Source organism: Lichenostomus cassidix, unplaced genomic scaffold (assembly GCF_008360975.1).
Source record: "Lichenostomus cassidix isolate B80296 unplaced genomic scaffold, HeHo_3.0 HiC_scaffold_33, whole genome shotgun sequence".
Lineage (NCBI taxonomy): Eukaryota > Metazoa > Chordata > Aves > Passeriformes > Meliphagidae > Lichenostomus > Lichenostomus cassidix.
In genome coordinates, this window is record NW_028147632.1 from 4,129,339 (window position 1) to 4,148,219 (window position 18,881).

Sequence of the window (18,881 nt, forward strand, 5' to 3'; positions counted from 1 at the left end):
TGTCCCCCAGCCATGGCTGCCCAGCCGGTTCTCCTCCTGCCGCCTCCTCCCGCCGACCTGTCCGCCCGCCGGGTGCTGATCGCCGCTCGGTTCGGGCCCGGGCCGCCGCCGGTGGTCCAGCGGGTCAGCGGGGCTCTGTCCGAGCCCGGGGGTCTGTCCGAGCCCGGGGCTCTGTCCGAACCCGGGGGTCTGTCCGAATTTGGGGCTCTCCCCGCTCTCCGGACCCCCGGCGGGGCGCTGCTCGGTCCCGGCGCCGCCGCGCTGTTCCTCAGCCCGCCCAGCCTGCGCGGCTCGGGGACAGCCGAGGCCACCCTGGTGCGACAGTGGGTGGCGTTCGCCGAGGGCGACCTGGCGACGGCGGCGGCTGTCGCGATAGGGGGGCCGAAGGAGGTGAGCGGGTGGGGACATGGGGACAGTGGGGGACATTGGGACAGTGGGGGTTTGGGGGACAGTGGGGACAGTGGGGACATTGGGACAGTGGGGGACATTGGGCTGAGGGGTTTGGGGATAGTGGGGACAGTGGGGACATTGGGTTGAGGATTTGGGGACAGTGGGGGACACTGGGTTTGGGGACAGTGGGGACAGTGGGTTGGAGGGGTTGGGGACAGTAGGGGACAATGTGGGGTTTGGGGATAGTGGGGACTTGGGGACAGTGGGGGACATTGGGACAGTGGAGGGTTGGGAACAGTGGGGACATTGGGACAGTGGGGACAGTGGGGACATTGGTGGGGTTGGGGACAGTGGTGACATTGGGTCAGAGGGTTTGGGGACAGTGGGGACAGTGGGGGACATTGGCTGGGTTGAGGCTGGGGACATGGGGACATGGATCATGGGACAGTGGGGACGTTGGTGGGGACAGTGGGGACATTGGCTGGAGGTTTGGGACATGGGTTGAGGGTTGGACAGAGGGACAATGTGGGTTGGATAGTGGGGACTTGGGGACAGTGGGGGACATTGGGACAGTGGGACAGTGGGGGACGTTGTGGGTTTGGGGACAGTGGAGACATTGGGCTGGAGGGGGTTGGGGACAGTGGCATTGGTTGAGGGCTGGACATTGGGGACATTGGGGTTGGGGACAGTGGGGGACATTGGGCTGGAAGGGTCCTGGGGGATGTGGGGACATTGAGGGGTGCTGGGGACTTTGGGGACAGTTAGGGACATTGGGCTGGCAGATTTGGGGACAGCTGGGGACATTGGGCTGGAGGGGATTTGGGGACAGTGGGGGGACATTAGAGGGCTCCTGGGGGGTTTGGGGTGACATATGGGGGTCAGGGGGTCTGTGACAGTTTTGGGGACCCCCTGACCCCCCTGACCCCATTGTCCCCTCCTGTCCCCGCTGTCCCCAGAGCCGTGCCCGCGGGCGGCAGGAGCTGCTCAGGGGACTCGGCGCTCTCGAGTGTCACCTGAAGGGTCGCTCCTTCCTGGTTGGGGACAGCGTCACCCTGGCCGATGTCACTGTCACCTGCGCCCTGCTGGCCCCCTTCACCCAGGTGAGACCCCAGGGGACCCCAATCCCTGTCCCCTGTGTCCCTTTGTCCCCAAGATCCCTCTGAGTCCATTTATCCTGATGTCCCTTTGTCCCCAAAGCCCCTCTGAGTTTTTCTATCCCCAATGTCCCCAATGTCCCCAGTGTCCCTCTGTCCCCAAGGCCCCTCTGGGTTCCTCTGTCCCCAGTGTCCCCAAGACCCCTCTGAGTCCCTTCATCCTGATGTCCCTTTGTCCCCAAGGTCCCTCTGAGTCCCTCTGTCCCCAATATCCCCAATGTCCCCAATGTCCCTCTGTCCCCAATATCCCCAAATGTCCCTTTGTCTCTGTGTCCCAGCTGCTGGACGCTCCGTCCTGCGCTCCATTCCTGCTGGTCACTGCCTGGTTCCCTTTGTCCCCAATGTCCCCAGTGTCCCCAATGTCCCCAATATCCCCAATATCCCCAATATCCCCAATGTCCCCAATGTCCCCAATGTCCCCAATGTCCCCACTGTCCCCAATATCCCCAATGTCCCCAATATCCCCAATGTCCCCAATGTCCCCAATGTCCCTCTGTCCCTGTGTCCCCAGCTGCTGGACGCTCCCTGCCGCGCCCCATTCCCGCTGGTCACTGCCTGGTTCCCTTTGTCCCCAATGTCCCCAGTGTCCCCAATGTCCCCAATATCCCCAATGTCCCTCTCTCCTCAATGTCCCCAGTGTCCCCAATGTCCCTCTGTCCCTGTGTCCCAGCTGCTGGACGCTCCCTGCCGCTCTCCCTTCCCACTGGTCACTGCCTGGTTCCTGCGCTGTGTCCGGCTGCCGCAGTTCCGCGCAGAGCTTGGGGACATCGAGCTCTTGGGGGGAGGTGACACCAACCCCGGTGAGTCTGGGGTCACAACGGACATTTGGGGGGCTGCAGAGGTGACAGAGTGACCTCACCTTGCTGTCCCCATTCTGGGCAGAGCTTGGGGACATCGAGCTCTTGGGGGAGGTGACACCAACCCCAGTGAGTCTGGGGTGACAATGGACATCAGGGGGCTGCGGAGGTGACACAGAGTGACCTCAGCTCACTGTCCCCAGACCGGGCAGAGCTTGGGGACATCCAGCTTTTAGTCTGGGGTGACAATGGACACTGGGGGGCTGCAGAGGTGACACAGGGTGACCTCCCCTCGCTGTCCCCAGAGAAGCCACCCCAGGGTGACCCCGAGGTCCCCAAGGCCAAGAGCGCGGCGCAGCTGAAGAAAGAGGCGAAAAAACGGGAAAAACTGGAGAAATTCCAACAGAAACAGGAGAAAAACCGCGAGCTGCAGGTGGGGGGAGCTGAGGTTTGGGGGTCTCTCTGATTTTCTGGGGGTCTCTGAGTTTTTGGGGTGTGTCTTTGATTTTCTGGGGGTCTCTGATTTTTTGGGGTCTCTGATATTTTGTGGGTCTGATTTTTTGGGTGGTCTCTGGTTTTTTTGAGGTCTGATTTTTTGGGCTCTGATTTTTTGGGGTCTCTGATTTTTGGTGGTCTCTCTGAGTTTCTGGGGGTCTCTCTGATTTCCTGGGGGTCTCTGATTTTTGGGGGTCTCTGAGTTTCTGGGGGTCTCTGAGTTTCTGGGGGTCTCTGATTTTCTGGGGGTCTCTGATTTTTGGTGGTCTCTCTGATTTTTTTGAGGTCTCTGATATTTTGTGCGTCTGATTTTTTTGGGTGGTCACTCTGATTTTTTGGGGTCTCTCTGATTTTTTGGGGGGTCTCTCAGATTTTTTGGGGGTCCCTGGGGGTCTCTGAGGTCCCTGGGGGTCTCTGGGGGTCCCTGGGGGTCTCTGAGGTCCCTGGGTGTCTCTGAGGGTCTCTGAGGGTCCCTGGGGGTCTCTGGGGGTCCCTGGGGGTCTCTGAGGTCCCTGGGTGTCTCTGAGGTCCCTGGGGGTCTCTGAGGGTCCCTGGGGGTCTCTGGGGGTCCCTGGGGGTCTCTGAGGTCCCTGAGGTCCCTGGGGGGTCTCTGAGGTCCCTGGGGGTCTCTGAGGTCCCTGGGGGTCCCTGGGGGTCTCTGGGGGTCTCTGAGGTCCCTGGGGGTTTCTGAGGGTCCCTGGGGGTCTCTGAGGGTCCCTGGGGGGTCTCTGAGGGTCCCTGGGGGTCTCTGAGGTCTCTGGGGGTCTCTGAGGGTCCCTGCCCCCCCGTGCCCCCCAGGCTCAAGCTCAGGCCAAAGCCAAGCCCAGCAAGGTCCGGCGGGAGCTGCGGGGGCTGCGCTACGAGACCCCCACCCCCCCCGGCTGCAAGAAGGGTAGGGGGGCTTGGGGGGCTTCGGGGAGGGGCTGGGGGGCTCTGTGGGTGGGTCTGGAGGGTCTCTGAGTGGGTCTGGGGTCTCTGGGGGTCTGGGGGCTTTGGGGAGGGTCTGGGGGTCTCTGGGTGGATCTGGAGGGTTTTGGGGGCTCTGGGTGATCTGGGCTCTGGGGAGGGTCTGGGGGTCTCTGGGTGTCTGGGGGTCTCTGGGAGGTCTGGGGGTTTTGGGGTGCTGGGGAGGGTCTGGGGGGCTTTGGGGGAGGATTTGGGGGGTCTCTGGGTGGATCTGGAGGGTTTTGGGGGCTCTGGGTGGATCTGGGGCTCTGGGGAGGGTCTGGGTTTCTGGGGAGGGTCTGAGGGGTTTTGGGGTGCTGGGGAGTGTCTGAGGGGGCTTTGTGGGAGATTTTGGGGGAACATGGGGGATTGGGGGTTCTGGGGTCTCTGAGTGGGTCTGGTGGGTCTGGGGGTCTCTGGGGAGGGTTGGAGGTCTGGGGGGTCTCTGGGGAGGGTCTGGGGGGCTCTGTGGGTCTGGGGAGGGTCTGGGGGGCTCTGGGGGTCTCCGGGGAGGGTCTGGGGGGCTCTGGGGAGGGTTTTGGGATCTCTGGATGGCTCTGGGGTCTCTGGGGGTCTCTGGATGGCTCTGGGGGTCTCTGGATGGCTCTGGGGTCTCTGGGGGTCTCTGGACGGCTCTGGGGGTCTCTGGATGGCTCTGGGGTCTCTGGGGGTCTCTGGATGGCTGTGGGGTCTCAGCCTGACCCCCGTTCCCCCCGGGCCCCCTCCCCAGATGTCGGGGGTCCTCTCCCCGAGAGCTACAGCCCGACCTACGTGGAGGCAGCTTGGTACAGCTGGTGGGAGAAGGAGGGCTTCTTCCGCCCCGAGTGCGGGGTGAGCGGGGGGCTGCGGGGGGATTTGGGGAGCTTGGGGGGGTCCTGGGAGGGTTGTGAGGGGATTTGGGGGGTTCGGGGGGTTTGGGGGGATTTGGGGGTTTGGGGAGTCCTGGGGGCTTTGGGGTCCTGGTACAGCTGGTGGGAGAAGGAGGGTTTCCCCGAGTGCGGTGAGCGGGGGGATTTGGGGCTTTGGGGGTCTGGGGGTCCTGGGGGAGGTTCTGGGGGATTTGGGGGGATTTGGGGGGGTTCGGGGGGGGTTTGGGGAGTCCTGGTGCAGCTGGTGGGAGAAGGAGGAGTTGCTCAGCCCCGAATTTGGGGTGAATGTGGGTCTGGGGTCTTTGGGGGTCTTTAGGGTCTTTAGGGGTCTTCGGGGTCTTTGGGGGTCTTTGGGGGCATCTGGAGGGGTCCTGGGAAGGTTCTAAGGGGATTTGGGGCATTTGTGGGGGTCTTGGGGGTCCTGGGGGTTTGGTGGGTCCTGGAGGGGGGAGGAGGAGTTGCTCAGCCCCGAATTTGGGTCTGGGGGCTTTGGGGGATCTGGGGGGTATTTGGGGGGTATTTAGGGGTCCTGGGGGGTATTTGGGGGTCCCTGGGTGTCCCAGAGCCCCGCTGACCCCTCCCGGTGCCCCCCAGAGGTCCCTGGAGACCCCCAACCCGCGGGGGTCGTTCGTGATGTGCCTGCCCCCCCCCAATGTCACCGGCACGCTGCACCTCGGCCACGCGCTGACCGTGGCCATCCAGGACACGCTGACCCGCTGGTGAGTGACCAGGGGACACCCAGTGACCCTAGTGACCCACAGAGTGACCCCAGTGACCCACAGAGTGACCCCAGTGACCCACAGAGTGACCCCAATGTCCCCAATGTCACCGGCACGCTGCACCTCGGCCACGCGCTGACCGTGGCCATCCAGGACACGCTGACCCGCTGGTGAGTGACCCTAGTGACCCACAGAGTGACCTCAGTGACCCTAGTGACACAGGGAGTGACCCCAATGTCCCCAATGTCACCGGCACGCTGCACCTCGGCCACGCGCTGACCGTGGCCATCCAGGACACGCTGACCCCCTGGTGAGTGACCAGGGGACACCCGGGGACCCTAGTGACCCACAGAGTGACCCCAATGTCCCCAATGTCCCTGCTGTCCCCACAGGCCCTGGATGAGAGGACTGACCACCCTGTGGGCCCCAGGCTGTGACCCCAATGACCCCAATGTCCCTAATGTCCCTGCTGTCCCCACAGGCACCGGATGAGGGGACTGACCACCCTGTGGGCCCCAGGCTGTGACCCTGATGTCCCCAGTGTCCTTTCTGTCCCCACAGGCACCGGATGAGGGGACTGACCACTCTCTGGGCGCCGGGCTGTGACCCCAATGACCCCAATGTCCCCATTGTCCCCACAGGCACAGGATGAGGGGACTGACCACTCTCTGGGCGCCGGGCTGTGACCACGCCGGCATCGCCACGCAGGTGGTGGTGGAGCGGCGCCTGCTGCGCTCCCGAGGGGTCACTCGGCACCAGCTGGGCCGCGACGCCTTCCTGGCCGAGGTGTGGCGCTGGAAGGAGGAGTGAGTGACCGCTGGGTGACCAGTGACCGCTGAGTGACCGCTGGGTGACCAATGAGTGACCACTGACCGCTGAGTGACCGCTGGGTGACCAGTGACTGCTGGGTGACCGCTGGGTGACCGCTGGGTGACCAATGAGTGACCACTGAGTGACCACTGACCGCTGAGTGACCAATGACTGCTAGGTGACCGCTGGGTGACTACTGACCGCTGGGTGACCACTGACCACTGAGTGACCAATGACCGCTAGGTGACCACTGACTGCTGAGTGACCGCTGGGTGACCAATGACCGCTGAGTGACCAATGAGTGACCAGTGACCGCTGGGTGACCAATGAGCGACTGCTGGGTGACCAATGAGTGACTACTGGGTGACCAATGACTGCTGAGTGACCAGTGAGTGACCGCTGAGTGACCACTGACCACTGAGTGACCAATGACCACAGGGTGACTGCAGGGTGACCAATGAACACTGGGTGACCAATGAGTGACCACTGACCGCTGAGTGACCACTGACCACTGAGTGACCACTGACTGCTGACTGACCACTGACTGACCACTGAGTGATCGCAGGGTGACCACCCCAAGTGACCCCAAAGCCACCCACAGCACCCCAAAGTCACCCAGGGCACCCCTAAATGTCCCCAAAGGGACCCCACAGTGACCCCACGGTGACCCCAAAGTGACCCACGCTGTCCCAGAGTGACCCCAAAGTGACCGAGGGGTCCTCAAAGAGACCCCAAAGTGACCCACACTGTCCCACAGTGACCCCAAAGTGACCGAGGGATCCCCAAAGAGACCCCAAAGTGACCCACGCTGTCCCACAGTGACCCCAGAGCCACCCATGGCACCCCACAGTGACCCCCACAGTCCCAGAGTGACCTCAAAGCCCCCCAAGCCCCACAAGCCCCCTCCCCACCCCAACCCCTCTGTGTCCCCCCAGGAAAGGCGACAGGATTTACCAGCAGCTGCGGCGCCTGGGAGCCTCCATGGACTGGGAGCGCGCCTGCTTCACCATGGACCCCGTGAGTGGGGGGCTCTGGGGGGCTCTGGGGGTCCCTGTGTCCCCCCTGGCCCCAGAGAGACCCCAGAGTGACCGCTGTGACCCCAGAAAATGAGCCGGGCGGTGACCGAGGCCTTCGTGAGGCTGCATGAGCAGGGCTTGATCTACCGGAGCCGCCGCATCGTGCACTGGAGCTGTGCTCTGCGCTCGGCCATTTCGGACATTGAGGTACCTTAAAACATCCCAAAATACCCCAAAATCAGCCCCAAAACACCCCCTGGGATTGGGCACTGGAGCTGTGCTCTGCGCTCGGCCATTTCGGATATTGAGGTACCTTAAAACATCCCAAAATACCCCAAAATCATCCCCAAAAACCCCCTGGGATTGGGTGCTGGAGCTGCATCCTTCGGTCAGCTATTTCGGATATTGAGGTACCCTAAACCAGCCAAAAACACCCCAAATCACCCCACACACCCCCCCCAAAAACCAAATACCCCAAAATCACCCCAAAAACCCCCTGGGATTGGGCACTGGAGCTGTGCCTTGCGCTCGGCCATTTCGGATATTGAGGTATCCTAAATACCCCAAAATCACCCCAAATCACCCCAAAACACCCCCTGGGATTGGGCACTGGAGCTGTGCCCTGCGCTCGGCCATTTCGGATATTGAGGTACCCTAAATACCCTGAAACTGCCCCAAAAACTGCCCCAAAATCACCCCAAAAACCACCTGGGATTGGGCACTGGAGCTGTGCTCTGCGCTCGGCTATTTCGGATATTGAGGTACCCTAAACCAGCCAAAAACACCCCAAAAACTGCCCCAAAACTGCCCCAAAAACCCCCTTGGGATTATGGAGCTGTGCTCTTCGTTTGGCCATTTCGGATATTGAGGTACCCTAAACCAGCCAAAAACACCCCAAAAACTGCCCCAAAACTGCCCCAAAAACCCCCTTGGGATTGGGCACTAGAGCTGTGCTCTTCGCTCGGCTATTTCGGACATTGAGGTACCTGAAACTGCCCTAAAACACCCCAAAAACTGCCCCAAATCACCCCAAAACACCCCCTGGGGTTGGGCACTGGAGCTGCGCTCTGCGCTCGGCTGTTTTGGATATTGAGGTACCCTAAATACCCCAAAAACAGCCCAAAATCTGGTCTCTCTCCCCACCCAGGTGGAGAAGCAGGAGCTGACGGGTCGCACTGGGGGTCTCTGAGCTGTTTTTGGGGTCTCTCAGGTGTTTTTGGGGTCTCTCAGGTGTTCTGAGCTGTTTTTGGGGTCTCTCTCTCCCCCCAGGTGGAGAAGTGGGAGCTGACGGGTCACACTGGGGGTGGTTTTGGGGTCTCCCAGGGGTCTCTCAGGTGTTTTGGGGTCTCTCAAGTGTTTTGGGCTCTCTGAGCTATTATTTTGGGGTCTCTCAGGTGTTTTGGGGTCTCTGAGCTATTATTTTGGGGTCTCCCAGGGGTCTCTGAGCTGTATTTGGGGTCTCTGAGCTGTATTTGGGGTCTCTCTCTCAGGTGGAGAAGCGGGAGCTGACGGGTCACACTGGGGGTGGTTTTGGGGTCTCTGAGCTGTTTTTAGGGTCTCTGAGCTGTTTTTAGGGTCTCTGAGCTGTTTTTGGGGTCTCTGAGCTGTTTTTGGGGTCTCTGAGCTGTTTTTGGGGTCTCTGAGCTGTTATTTTGGGGTCTCTCAGGTGGAGAAGCGGGAGCTGACGGGTCGCACCCTGCTGCGGGTTCCAGGCTACGATGACCCCGTGGAGTTTGGGGTCCTGGTGTCCTTCGCCTACCCCCTGGAGGGGGCTGGTGAGTTTGGGGGGCTGGGGGATTCAGGGGGTCCCTGGGGGATCTCTGTGGGGTCTCTGTGGGTCTCAGTGGGTCTCAGGTGCCCCATGGGGGTCTCTCTGTCTCTATGGGGTCTCAGGTGCTCTCTCTGGGGTCTCTCTGGGTTCATGGGGGTCTCAGGTGCCCCATGGGTTTCTCTGTCTCTATGGGGTCTCTGTGGGGTCTCAGTGGGTCTCAGGTGCCCCATGGGGGTTCCTCTGTCTCGATGGGGTCTCCATGGGATTTCTATGGGGTCTCTATGGGGTCTCTGTGGGTCTCTATGGGGTCTCTATGGGGTCTCTATGGGTCTCTATGGGGTCTCTATGGGGTCTCTATGGGGTCTCTGTGGGTCTCTATGGGGTCTCTGTGGGTCTCTATGGGTCTCTGTGGGGTCTTAGTGGGTCTCAGGTGCCCCATGGGGGTTTCTCTGTCTCTGTGGGGTCTCTGGGTTTCTGTGGGGTCTCTATGGGTCTCCATGGGGTCTCTATGGGGTCTCTCTGTCTCTATGGGGTCTCTATGAGTTTCTATGGGGTCTCTATGGGGTCTGAGGTGCCCTATGGGGTCTCTCTGTCTCTATGGGTCACTTTGGGGTCACTTTGGGGTCTCAGTGGGTCTCAGGTGCCCCATGGGGTCTCTGTGGGTCACTTTGGGGTCTCTATGGGTCACTTTGGGGTCTCAGTGGTTCTCAGGTGCCCCATGGGGTGACCCCACCCCGTTGTGCCCCCAGGGCCGGGCGAGGACCCCGAGGTCATCGTGGCCACAACGCGGCTGGAGACCATGCTGGGGGACGAGGCAGTGGCCGTGCACCCCGAGGACCCGCGCTACCAGGTGAGGGCGTGGCCAGGTGAGGGCGTGGCCAGGTGAGGGTGTGGCCAGGTGAGGGCGTGGCCAGGTGAGGGCGTGGCCAGGTACACCTGTGGGCGTGGCCTCACCTGGTTGGGCATGGTTTGAAGGTGGGCGTGTCCCAGGCTGGGCGTGTCCACCCCCCACCCATCACTCAGTGGGCGTGGCTTTGGCGCGGCACCGCCCACCTGTGGGTGTGGCAGTGGGCGTGGCCAGCGCTGAAGCCCCGCCCTCCCCTGCAGCACCTGCGCGGTCGCCACGTGCTGCACCCGTTCACGGGGCGGCGCCTGCCCGTGCTGCACGACGCCTTCGTGGACCCCCAGTTCGGCACAGGTGAGGGGCGGGGCCGGGGGCGGGGCTTAGAGGGGTGTGGTCATGGGGTGTGTCCATTTGTGGGTGTGTCCGTTGTTGGGTGTGGTTCAATGGGGTGTGGCTGGTTTGGGGTGGGGTTTGGAGGGGTGTGATCATTTGTGGATGTGGCTTAGATGGGCGTGGTCACTCGTGGGTGTGGTTTAGATGGGTGTGGTCACTTGTGGGTGTGGTTTAGATGGGTGTGGTCACTTGTGGGCGTGGTTTACATGGGTGTGGCTACCTGTGGGTGTGGCTTATATGTGCCCAAGCATGGTCAGCATGGGTGGGGCTGGGTGTGGCTATTACCAGGGTGGGCGTGGCCATGCTGTGGGCGTGTCCCGAGCCTGGCCCCGCCCCCAGGCGCCGTCAAGATCACACCTGGCCACGACGCCACCGACTTCGAGGTGGGGCAGCGCCACGGGCTGGGCGTGGCCATGGTCATCGCCGAGGATGGGACGATGTGCAATGTCCCCGCCCCCTTCCAGGTGAGCCCCGCCCCTTCCAGGTGAGCCCTGCCCCTTCCAGGTGAGCCCCGCCCCCTTCCAGGTGAGCCCCGCCCCCTTCCAGGTGAGCCCCGCCCCTTCCAGGTGAGCCCCGCCCCCTTCCAGGTGAGCCCCGCCCCCTTCCAGGTGAGCCCCGCCCCCTTCCAGGTGAGCCCCGCCCCCTTCCAGGTGAGCCCCGCCCCTTCCCCACCCCCTTCTTCTGGAGGGATTTTGGGGTGCTGTGGTCACTTGGGGTCACTGCGGTCACTCTGGTGGCACTGAGGTCACTCCGGGTCACTTGGGGTCACTGTGGCCACTGTGGTCACTGCAGTCACTCGGGGTCACTGCAGTCACTGTGGTCTCTGTGGTCACTCAGAGTCACTGTGGTCATTATGGCCATTTTGGTCACTGTAGTCACTCAGGGTCACTGTGGTCACTGTGGTGGCACTGCAGTCACTGCGGCCACTCTGGGTCACTGTGGTCACTGTGGTGACACCGTGGTCACTGTGGTCATTCAGGGTCACTGCAGTCACTGTGATCACTCTGGTGACACCGCGGTCACTCTGGTGACACCGCGGTCACTGCGGTCACTCAGGGTCACTGAGGTCACTGTGGTGACACCGTGGTCACTGCGGTCACTCTGGTGACACCGTGGTCACCGCGGTCACTCAGGGTCACTGCGGTCACTGTGGTCACTCATGGTCACTGAGGTCACTGTGGTGACACCGCGGTCACTCAGGGTCACTCCACTGACACCGTGGTCACCGCGGTCACTGTGTCCCCAGGGCATGCCGCGGTTCAAGGCTCGCCAGGTGCTGCTGGACATCCTGAAGCAGAAGGGTTTGTTCCGAGGGGTCAGCGAGAACCCCATGGTGGTGCCCATCTGCAGGTGGGGCACTCGGGGTCATTCTGGGGTCATTCTGGGTCACTCTGAGTCACTCTGGGTCACTCTGCGGTCACTCTGGGTCATTCTGGGGTCACTCTGGGGTCACTGGGGGGTCATTCTGGGGGTGCTGTGGTCATTCTGGGGAGGCTGGGGTCACTCGGGGTCACTCGGGGGGTCACTCTGTGGGTCTGGGGGTCACTCTGGGTGGGCTGGGGTCACTCGGGGGGGCTGGGGTTACTCTGAGGGGGGTCTTGGGGGGACACAGGTGACACTGTCCCATGTCCCAGCCACCCCAAGGACATGACCTAGTGGGGTCAGGGGGTCACTGTGGGGTGACAATGGCTAACCATAGATGACACTGGATAACAACAGATGACAGTAGGTGACAATAGGTGACACCAGGTGACACCAGGTGACACTGTCCCCATGTCCCAGCCGCTCCAAGGACGTGCTGGAGCCGCGCGCCGTCCCCATGGGGTCACTGTGGGGTCACTGTGGGGTGACAATGGCTAACCACAGATAACAATACATAACAATAGATGACAATAGATGACAATAGATGGCAGTAGGTGACCCAGGTGATACCAGGTGACACAGGTGACTGTCCCCATGTCCCAGCCGCTCCAAGGACGTGCTGGAGCCGCGCGCTGTCCCCGTGGGGTCACTGTGGGGTCACTGTGGGGTGACAATGGCTAACCACAGATAACAATACATAACAATTGATGACAATAGATGGCAGTAGGTGACCCAGGTGACACCAGGTGACCCAGGTGACACTGTCCCCATGCCAGCCGCTCCAAGGATGTGCTGGAGCCGCGCACTGTCCCCATTGGGTCACTGCGGGGTGACAGTAGATGACAATGGCTAACAATGGATGACAATAGATGACAATAGATGACAATAGATGGCAGTAGGTGGCACAGGTGACACCAGGTGACACAGGTGACACTGTCCCCATGCCAGCCGCTCCAAGGACGTGCTGGAGCCGCGCGCCGTCCCGCAGTGGTTTGTCCGCTGCCAGGGCCTGGCCGGAGCCGCGGCCGCAGCTGTGCGCAGAGGTGACCTGAAGCTGCACCCGGCTGGCCACAGCCGCACCTGGTTCACCTGGATGGACAACATCAGGTGAGAGCTGTGGGACTGACACACCTGAGCACACCTGAGCACACCTGCCCTATAGCCACACCTGCCTCATAGCCACACCTGCCCTATAGCCACACCTGGTTCACCTGGATGGACAACATCAGGTGAGAGCTGTGAGACACACCTGAGCACATCTGAGCACACCTGAGCACACCTGAGCCACACCTGAGCACATCTGAGCCACACCTGAGCACATCTGAGCCACATCTGAGCACACCTGAGCACACCTGAGCACACCTGCCCTATAACCACACCTGCCCTATAGCCACACCTGTCCCATAGCTGTACCCTATAGCCACACCTGTCCTATAACCACACCTGGTTCACCTGGATGGACAACATCAGGTTGAGCCGCGGGACTGACACACCTGAGCACACCTGAGACACACCTGCCCTATAGCACTGCCCTATAGCCACACCTGCCCTATGGCCACACCTGCCCTATAGCTGTACCCTATAGCCTAACCTGCCTTATAGCTGTGCCATATAAACCCTGAGCCACACCTGCCCTATAGCCTTGCCCTATAGCTGTGGCCTATAAACTCCTTCCTACAGCCCTGCCCCACAGCTGCCCCACACCTGCCCCACAGCTACTCCATAGCCCTGCCCTATAGCTCTGTCCTATAGTCCTGCCCCACAGCTGCCCCACAGCTCTACCCCATAAACCCTGCCCCACATCTGCCCCACAGCTGCCCCATAGCTGCCCCACATCTGCCCCATAGCTGCCCCATAGCCCTGCCCTATAGCCCTGCCCCCCAGCTGCCCCCCAGCTGCCCGTTTCCCCGCAGGGACTGGTGCATCTCCCGGCAGCTCTGGTGGGGACATCGCATTCCGGCGTACTTTGTCACCATCGACGACCCCCGAGTGACCCCCGGCCAGGTCAGGGCTCCTGGGGGGTCCTGTGGGGTCTCTGGGGTCTCTGGGGTCCCTGGGTGACCCTCGGGGTGACATTTGGGGTCTCTGGGGGTCCCTGGGTGACCCTCACGGTGACCTTTGGGGTCTCTGGGGTCCCTGGGTGACCCTCGGGGTGACCTTTGGGGTCTCTGGAGGTCCTGTGGGGTCTCTGGGGTCCCTGGGTGACCCTCGGGGTGACCTTTGGGGTCTCTGGAGGTCCTGTGGGGTCTCTGGGGTCCCTGGGTGACCCTCGGGGTGACATTTGGGGTCTCTGGGGGTCCTGTGGGATCTCTGGGGTTCTCTGGGGTCTCTGGGTGACCCTGGGTGACCCTCGGGGTGACATTTGGGGTCTCTGGGTGTCCCTGGGTGACCCTTGGGGTGACATTTGGGGTCTCTGGGGTCCCTGAGTGACCCTCGGGGTGACCTTTGGGGTCTCTGGGGTCCCTGGGTGACCCTCGGGGTGACCTTTGGGGTCTCTGGGGTCCCTGGGTGACCCTCGGGGTGACCTTTGGGGTCTCTGGGGTCCCTGGGTGACCCTCGGGGTGACCTTTGGGGTCTCTGGGTGTCCCTGGGTGACCCTCGGGGTGACCTTTGGGGTCTCTGGGTGTCCCTGGGTGACCCTCGGGGTGACCTTTGGGGTCTCTGCCTCCCAGGACGAGGACGGCCGGTTCTGGGTCAGCGGGCGCTCTGAGGCCGAGGCTCGGGCCAAGGCGGCTGCGGCCTTTGGGGTGTCGCCAGAGGTGGTCAGCCTGAGGCAAGGTGGGACTGGGAGGGACTGGGAGGGAGTGGGATGGACTGGGAGGGATTGGGATGGACTGGGAGGGACTGGGAGGGACTGGGAGGGACTGGGATGGGACTGGGATGGGACTGGGATGGACTGGGAGGGACTGGGAGGGACTAGGAATGAACTGGGATGGACTGGGATGAGACTGGGATGGACTGGGAGGGATTTTGGGGAGCTTTGGGGAGAATGAGCAGGACCCTGGTGGTCACTGCTGGTCACTGCTGTCCCTGATGGTCATTGATGGTCACTGCTGTCCCCAATGATCATTGCTGTCCCTGCTGGTCACTGCTGTCCCTGCTGGTCACTGCTGGTCACTGCTGTCCCCAATGGTCATTGCTGGTCACTGCTGTCCCCGATGGTCACTGCTGTCCCTCGTGGTCACTGCTGGTCACTGCTGTCCCCAATGGTCACTGCTGTCCCCAATGGTCACTGCTGGTCACTGCTGTCCCCAATGGTCACTGCTGTCCCCAATGGTCCCTGCTGGTCACTGCTGGTCACTGCTGTCCTCAATGGTCACTGCTGTCCCTGATGGTCACTGCTGTTCCTGATGGTCACTGCTGGTCACTGCTGGTCACTGCTGTCCCCGATGGTCACAGACGAGGACGTGCTGGACACTTGGTTCTCCTCTGGCCTCTTCCCCTTCTCCATCTTCGGGTGGCCTGAGCAGGTGAGGGGGTGTGGGGGATGGGGGGATTTGGGTCTGATTTGGGGATTTGGGGTCATTTGGGGTCTGATTTGGGGATTTGGGGCTGATTTGGGGATTGGGGGATTTGGGGGCTGATTTGGGGGATTTGGGGGCTGATTTGGGGGCTGATTTGGGGATTTTGGGGGGATTTGGGGGCTGATTTGGGCTCTGATTTGGGGATTTGGGGGCTGATTTGGGCTCTGATTTGGGGATTTGGGGGCTGATTTGGGGTCTGATTTGGGGGATCTGGGGGGCTGATTTGGGCTCTGATTTGGGGTCCCTCTCTCCCCTGGCCCCCCACACCCCCAGACGGCTGACCTGGAGCGGTTCTACCCGGGGTCACTGCTGGAGACTGGACACGACATCCTCTTCTTCTGGGTGGCCAGAATGGTCATGCTGGGGCTGGCGCTGACCGGCAAGCTGCCCTTCCGGGAGGTGGGACCCCAAAATACCCAAAAATACCCCAAAATATCCCCCAAAATATCCCCAAAAAATACCCCCAAAACACCCCGAAATACTCCAAAAAATACCCCGAAATATCGCCAAAAAATACCCCAAAAACACCCTGAAATACCCAAAAATATTCCCCAAAATATCCCCAAAACACCCCAAAATACCCAAAACCACCTCAAAATATACCCCAAAATGCCCCAAAATAGCCCAAAACAGCCCAAAATATCCCTGAAATACCCCAGAATGCACCAAAACAGTCCAGAATACCCCAAAATACCCTAAAACAGTCCAAAATATCCCCAAAACACCCCCAAATACCCCAAAATACTCCTAGATTTTTCCCTGGGCCTCCCCCAGCTGTGTCCCCAGGTGTCTGACCTGTCCCCAGGTGTGTCACCTGTCCCCAGGTGTCCCTATCCCCCCAGCTGTCCCCCCAGGTGTCTCACCTGTCCCCAGCTGTCTCACCTGTCCCCAGCTGTCCCCAGCTGTCCCCAGGTGTCTCACCTGTCCCCAAGTGTCTCACCTGTCCCCAGGTGTGTCACCTGTCCCCAGGTGTGTCCCCAGCTGTCTCACCTGTCCCCAGCTGTCCCCAGCTGTCTCACCTGTCCCCAGCTGTCTCACCTGTCCCCAAGTGTCTCACCTGTCCCCAGCTGTCCCCCCAGCTGTCTCACCTGTCCCCAGCTGTCCCCCCAGCTGTCCCCAGCTGTCCCACCTGTCCCCAGGTGTATCTCCACGCCATTGTCCGTGACGCTCACGGCCGCAAGATGAGCAAATCTCTGGGAAACGTCATCGACCCTCTGGACGTCATCGCGGGCGTGTCGCTGCAGGTGGGACCCCAAAATCCCCAAAAAATACCCCAAAATCACACCAAAACCCCCCAAAATCACCCCAAATCACCCCAAAATCACCCAAAATTACCCAAAATCACGCCAAATCACCCCAAAATCCCCCCAAAAATACCAAAATCACCCCAAAATCACCCCAAAAATCCCAAAATCACCCCAAATCACCCCACAATCCCCCAAAATCACACCAAAACCCCCAAAATCACCCCAAAATCACCCCAAATCACCCCAAAAATCACCAAAATCCCCAAATCCCAAATCCCAATCCCCCAAATCCTACCCAAATCCCAAACCCCCAAATCACTCACCCCAAAAATCCCAAAATCACCCCAAAATCACTCCAAAAATCCCCAAATCACCCCAAAATCCCCCAAAACCCCCAAACCACCCCAAAACCCCCAAAATCACCCAAAATCACCCCAAAAATCCCCAAATCACCCCAAAATCCCCCAAAATCCCCCAACCACCCCAAAACCCCCAAAACCACCCCAAATCACCCAAAATCACCCCAAGATCACCCAAAAATCCCCCAAAATCACCCCAAAATCCCCTAAAATCCCCCAAAATCACCCCAAAATCCCCCAAACCGGGGAGATTTGGGTCTGGGGGCTCCCAGGTGACCCCCTGCCCCCCCAGGAGCTTCACCTGCAGCTGGAGAGCAGCAACCTGGATCCTGCCGAGCTGGAGAGAGCCAGGGAGGGCCAGGTGGGGGTTTGGGGGCATTTTGGGGATTTTTGGGGGGATTTGGGGGGATTTAAGGGCTTTTGGGGGGGATTTTGGGGGGATTTGGGGGGATTTGGGAGGGTCAAGGGGGGTCTGGGGTGTGTTTTGGGCATCTCAGGTGTGTTTCTGGGGGTCTCAGGTGTGTTTTTGGGGTGTCAGGTGTGGTTTTTGGGGATCTCAGGTGTGTTTTTGGGGGTCTCAGGTGTGTTTCTGGGGTATCAGGTGTGGTTTTTGGGGTATCAGGTTTGTTTTTGGGAGTCTGAGGGTGTTTTTGGGAATCTGGGGGTGTTTATGGCCATGTCAGGTGTATTTTGGGGATCTGGAGTGTGGGTTTTGGGGGTCTCAGGTGTGTTTCTGGGGGTCTGAGGGTGGTTTATGGGGTCTCAGGTGTGTTTTGGGGCTCTGGGGTGTTTTTGGGGTCTGGGTGGTTTTGGGCATCTCAGGTGTATTTTGGGGTTCCGGAGTGTGTATTTTGGGGATCTCAGTGTTTTTGGGGTCTGAGGGTGGTTTATGGGGTCTCAGGTGTTGTTTTGGGTCTCAGGTGTTTTTGGGGGCCTCAGGTGTGTTTTCGGTGTGGTTTTTGGGGCTCTGAGGGTGTTTTTTGGGAATCTGGGGGTGTTTTTGTGGGTGTTTTTGGGTGTTTTTTGGGATCTGGGAGTGGTTGATGGGGTCTCAGGTGTGGTTTTGGGGCTCTGGGGGTGTTTTTGGGGATCTGAGGGTGTTTTTGGGAATCTGGGGGTGTTTTTGGGGGTGTCAGGTGTGTTTTTGGGGTCTGGGGGGTGTTTTTTGGGATCTGGGGGTGTTTTTTGGGGTTTTTTTTTGGGGTCTCCCTCCCCTCCCTGACTGCACAATTCCCCCAATCCCAGAAACGCGATTTTCCCGAGGGAATCCCGGAGTGTGGGACAGACGCTCTGCGCTTCGCCCTGTGTGCCTACACTGCCCAGGGTACCTGAAATCCCTGAAATCATCCCAAAAATATCCTGAAACCAACCAGAACCACCCCAAAACCCACCAAAACCACCCCAAAACGCCTGAAATAACCCCAAAAATAACCCAAAACCCACCAAAAAACCACCAAAAATAACCCAAAACACCTGAAATACCCCCAAAATATCCTAAAACCATGCCAAAACCAGCCCAAAAAACCCTGAAACCACCCCAAAACCCCTGAAATCACCCCAAAAATACCCTAAAACCCCCCAAAACCACCCCAAAACCCCTGAAATCACCCCAAAAATACCCTAACACCCACCAAAACCACCCCAAACCACCCCTAACTCACCAAAACCACCCCAAAACCCACTAAAACCACCCCAAACCACTCCAAAACCACCCCTAAATCGCCCAAACCACTCCAAAACCCACTACAACCACCCCAAACCCACCTCAAAACCACCTCAAAATACCCCAAACTCCCCTGAACCACCCCAAAATCCCCCCAAAATCCCCCAACCGGCGGTGTCCCCAGGCAGGGACATCAACCTGGACGTGGGGCGTGTCCTGGGCTATCGGCACTTCTGCAACAAGGTGTGGAACGGAGCCAGGTTCGTGCTGCGGGCGCTGGGAGAGGGCTACCGGCCCCCCCCGGAGACACAGGTAATCCTAAAACCCCAAAAACAACCCAAAAACATCCTAAAAACCCACCCCGGCCCCCCCCGGAGACACAGGTAACCCCAAAAACACCTGGGAGACCCTAAAAACCCACCCTGACCTCAAAAAACCCACCCCGCCCCCCCCCGGGGACTCAGGTAATCCTAAAACCCCAAAAACAACCTAAAAACACCCCAAAAAACCCACCCCGGCCCCC

General features: G+C 60.3%; 2 protein-coding genes and 1 long non-coding RNA gene across 7 annotated transcripts in view; 2 read left to right on the forward strand and 1 right to left on the reverse strand.

Annotated features, from left to right (window-relative positions):
* LOC146421613 (valine--tRNA ligase-like) lies at positions 1-4,785 on the forward strand. The gene is made up of 8 exons (XM_085047177.1): positions 1-390; positions 1,347-1,490; positions 2,056-2,127; positions 2,215-2,344; positions 2,647-2,711; positions 3,635-3,728; positions 4,512-4,612; positions 4,750-4,785. The coding sequence occupies exons 1-8, from the start codon at positions 13-15 to the stop codon at positions 4,783-4,785; spliced, it is 1,020 nt and encodes a 339-aa protein (XP_084903303.1). The 5' UTR covers positions 1-12.
* Positions 2,647-18,881, forward strand: part of VARS1 (valyl-tRNA synthetase 1) — a 27,175-nt gene continuing 10,940 nt past the window's right edge. Inside the window, exons 1-21 of one of the 5 annotated variants that reach the window (XM_085047198.1) lie at positions 2,647-2,774; positions 3,635-3,728; positions 4,512-4,612; positions 5,245-5,369; positions 6,011-6,175; positions 7,115-7,196; positions 7,283-7,402; positions 8,862-8,970; positions 9,716-9,816; positions 10,074-10,164; positions 10,543-10,667; positions 11,450-11,553; positions 12,514-12,672; positions 13,479-13,569; positions 14,238-14,343; positions 14,965-15,035; positions 15,363-15,488; positions 16,229-16,333; positions 16,988-17,056; positions 17,941-18,019; positions 18,543-18,670. In XM_085047198.1, coding sequence (XP_084903324.1) covers positions 5,284-5,369; positions 6,011-6,175; positions 7,115-7,196; positions 7,283-7,402; positions 8,862-8,970; positions 9,716-9,816; positions 10,074-10,164; positions 10,543-10,667; positions 11,450-11,553; positions 12,514-12,672; positions 13,479-13,569; positions 14,238-14,343; positions 14,965-15,035; positions 15,363-15,488; positions 16,229-16,333; positions 16,988-17,056; positions 17,941-18,019; positions 18,543-18,670 — 1,917 coding nt within the window. In that variant the 5' untranslated portion in view covers positions 2,647-2,774; positions 3,635-3,728; positions 4,512-4,612; positions 5,245-5,283. The other 4 variants (XM_085047196.1, XM_085047195.1, XM_085047199.1 and 1 more) reach the window with 4 other exon arrangements.
* LOC146421615 (uncharacterized) lies at positions 12,586-13,138 on the reverse strand. The gene is made up of 3 exons (XR_014848661.1): positions 13,080-13,138; positions 12,908-12,944; positions 12,586-12,716 (listed from the first exon to the last, which is right to left on the reverse strand). It is a non-coding gene; the product is annotated as an uncharacterized LOC146421615 (long non-coding RNA).

What these genes read in the sequence shown, in the direction of transcription:
- LOC146421613 (XM_085047177.1), top strand. Translation starts at nt 13, where the DNA reads ATGGCTGCCCAGCCGGTTCTCCTCCTGCCGCCTCCTCCCGCCGACCTG. An exon ending in CGATAGGGGGGCCGAAGGAG is followed by an intron (nt 391 to 1,346) that starts GTGAGCGGGTGG and finishes CGCTGTCCCCAG; the next exon opens with AGCCGTGCCCGCGGGCGGCA. An exon ending in CCCCCCCGGCTGCAAGAAGG is followed by an intron (nt 3,729 to 4,511) that starts GTAGGGGGGCTT and finishes CCCCCTCCCCAG; the next exon opens with ATGTCGGGGGTCCTCTCCCC.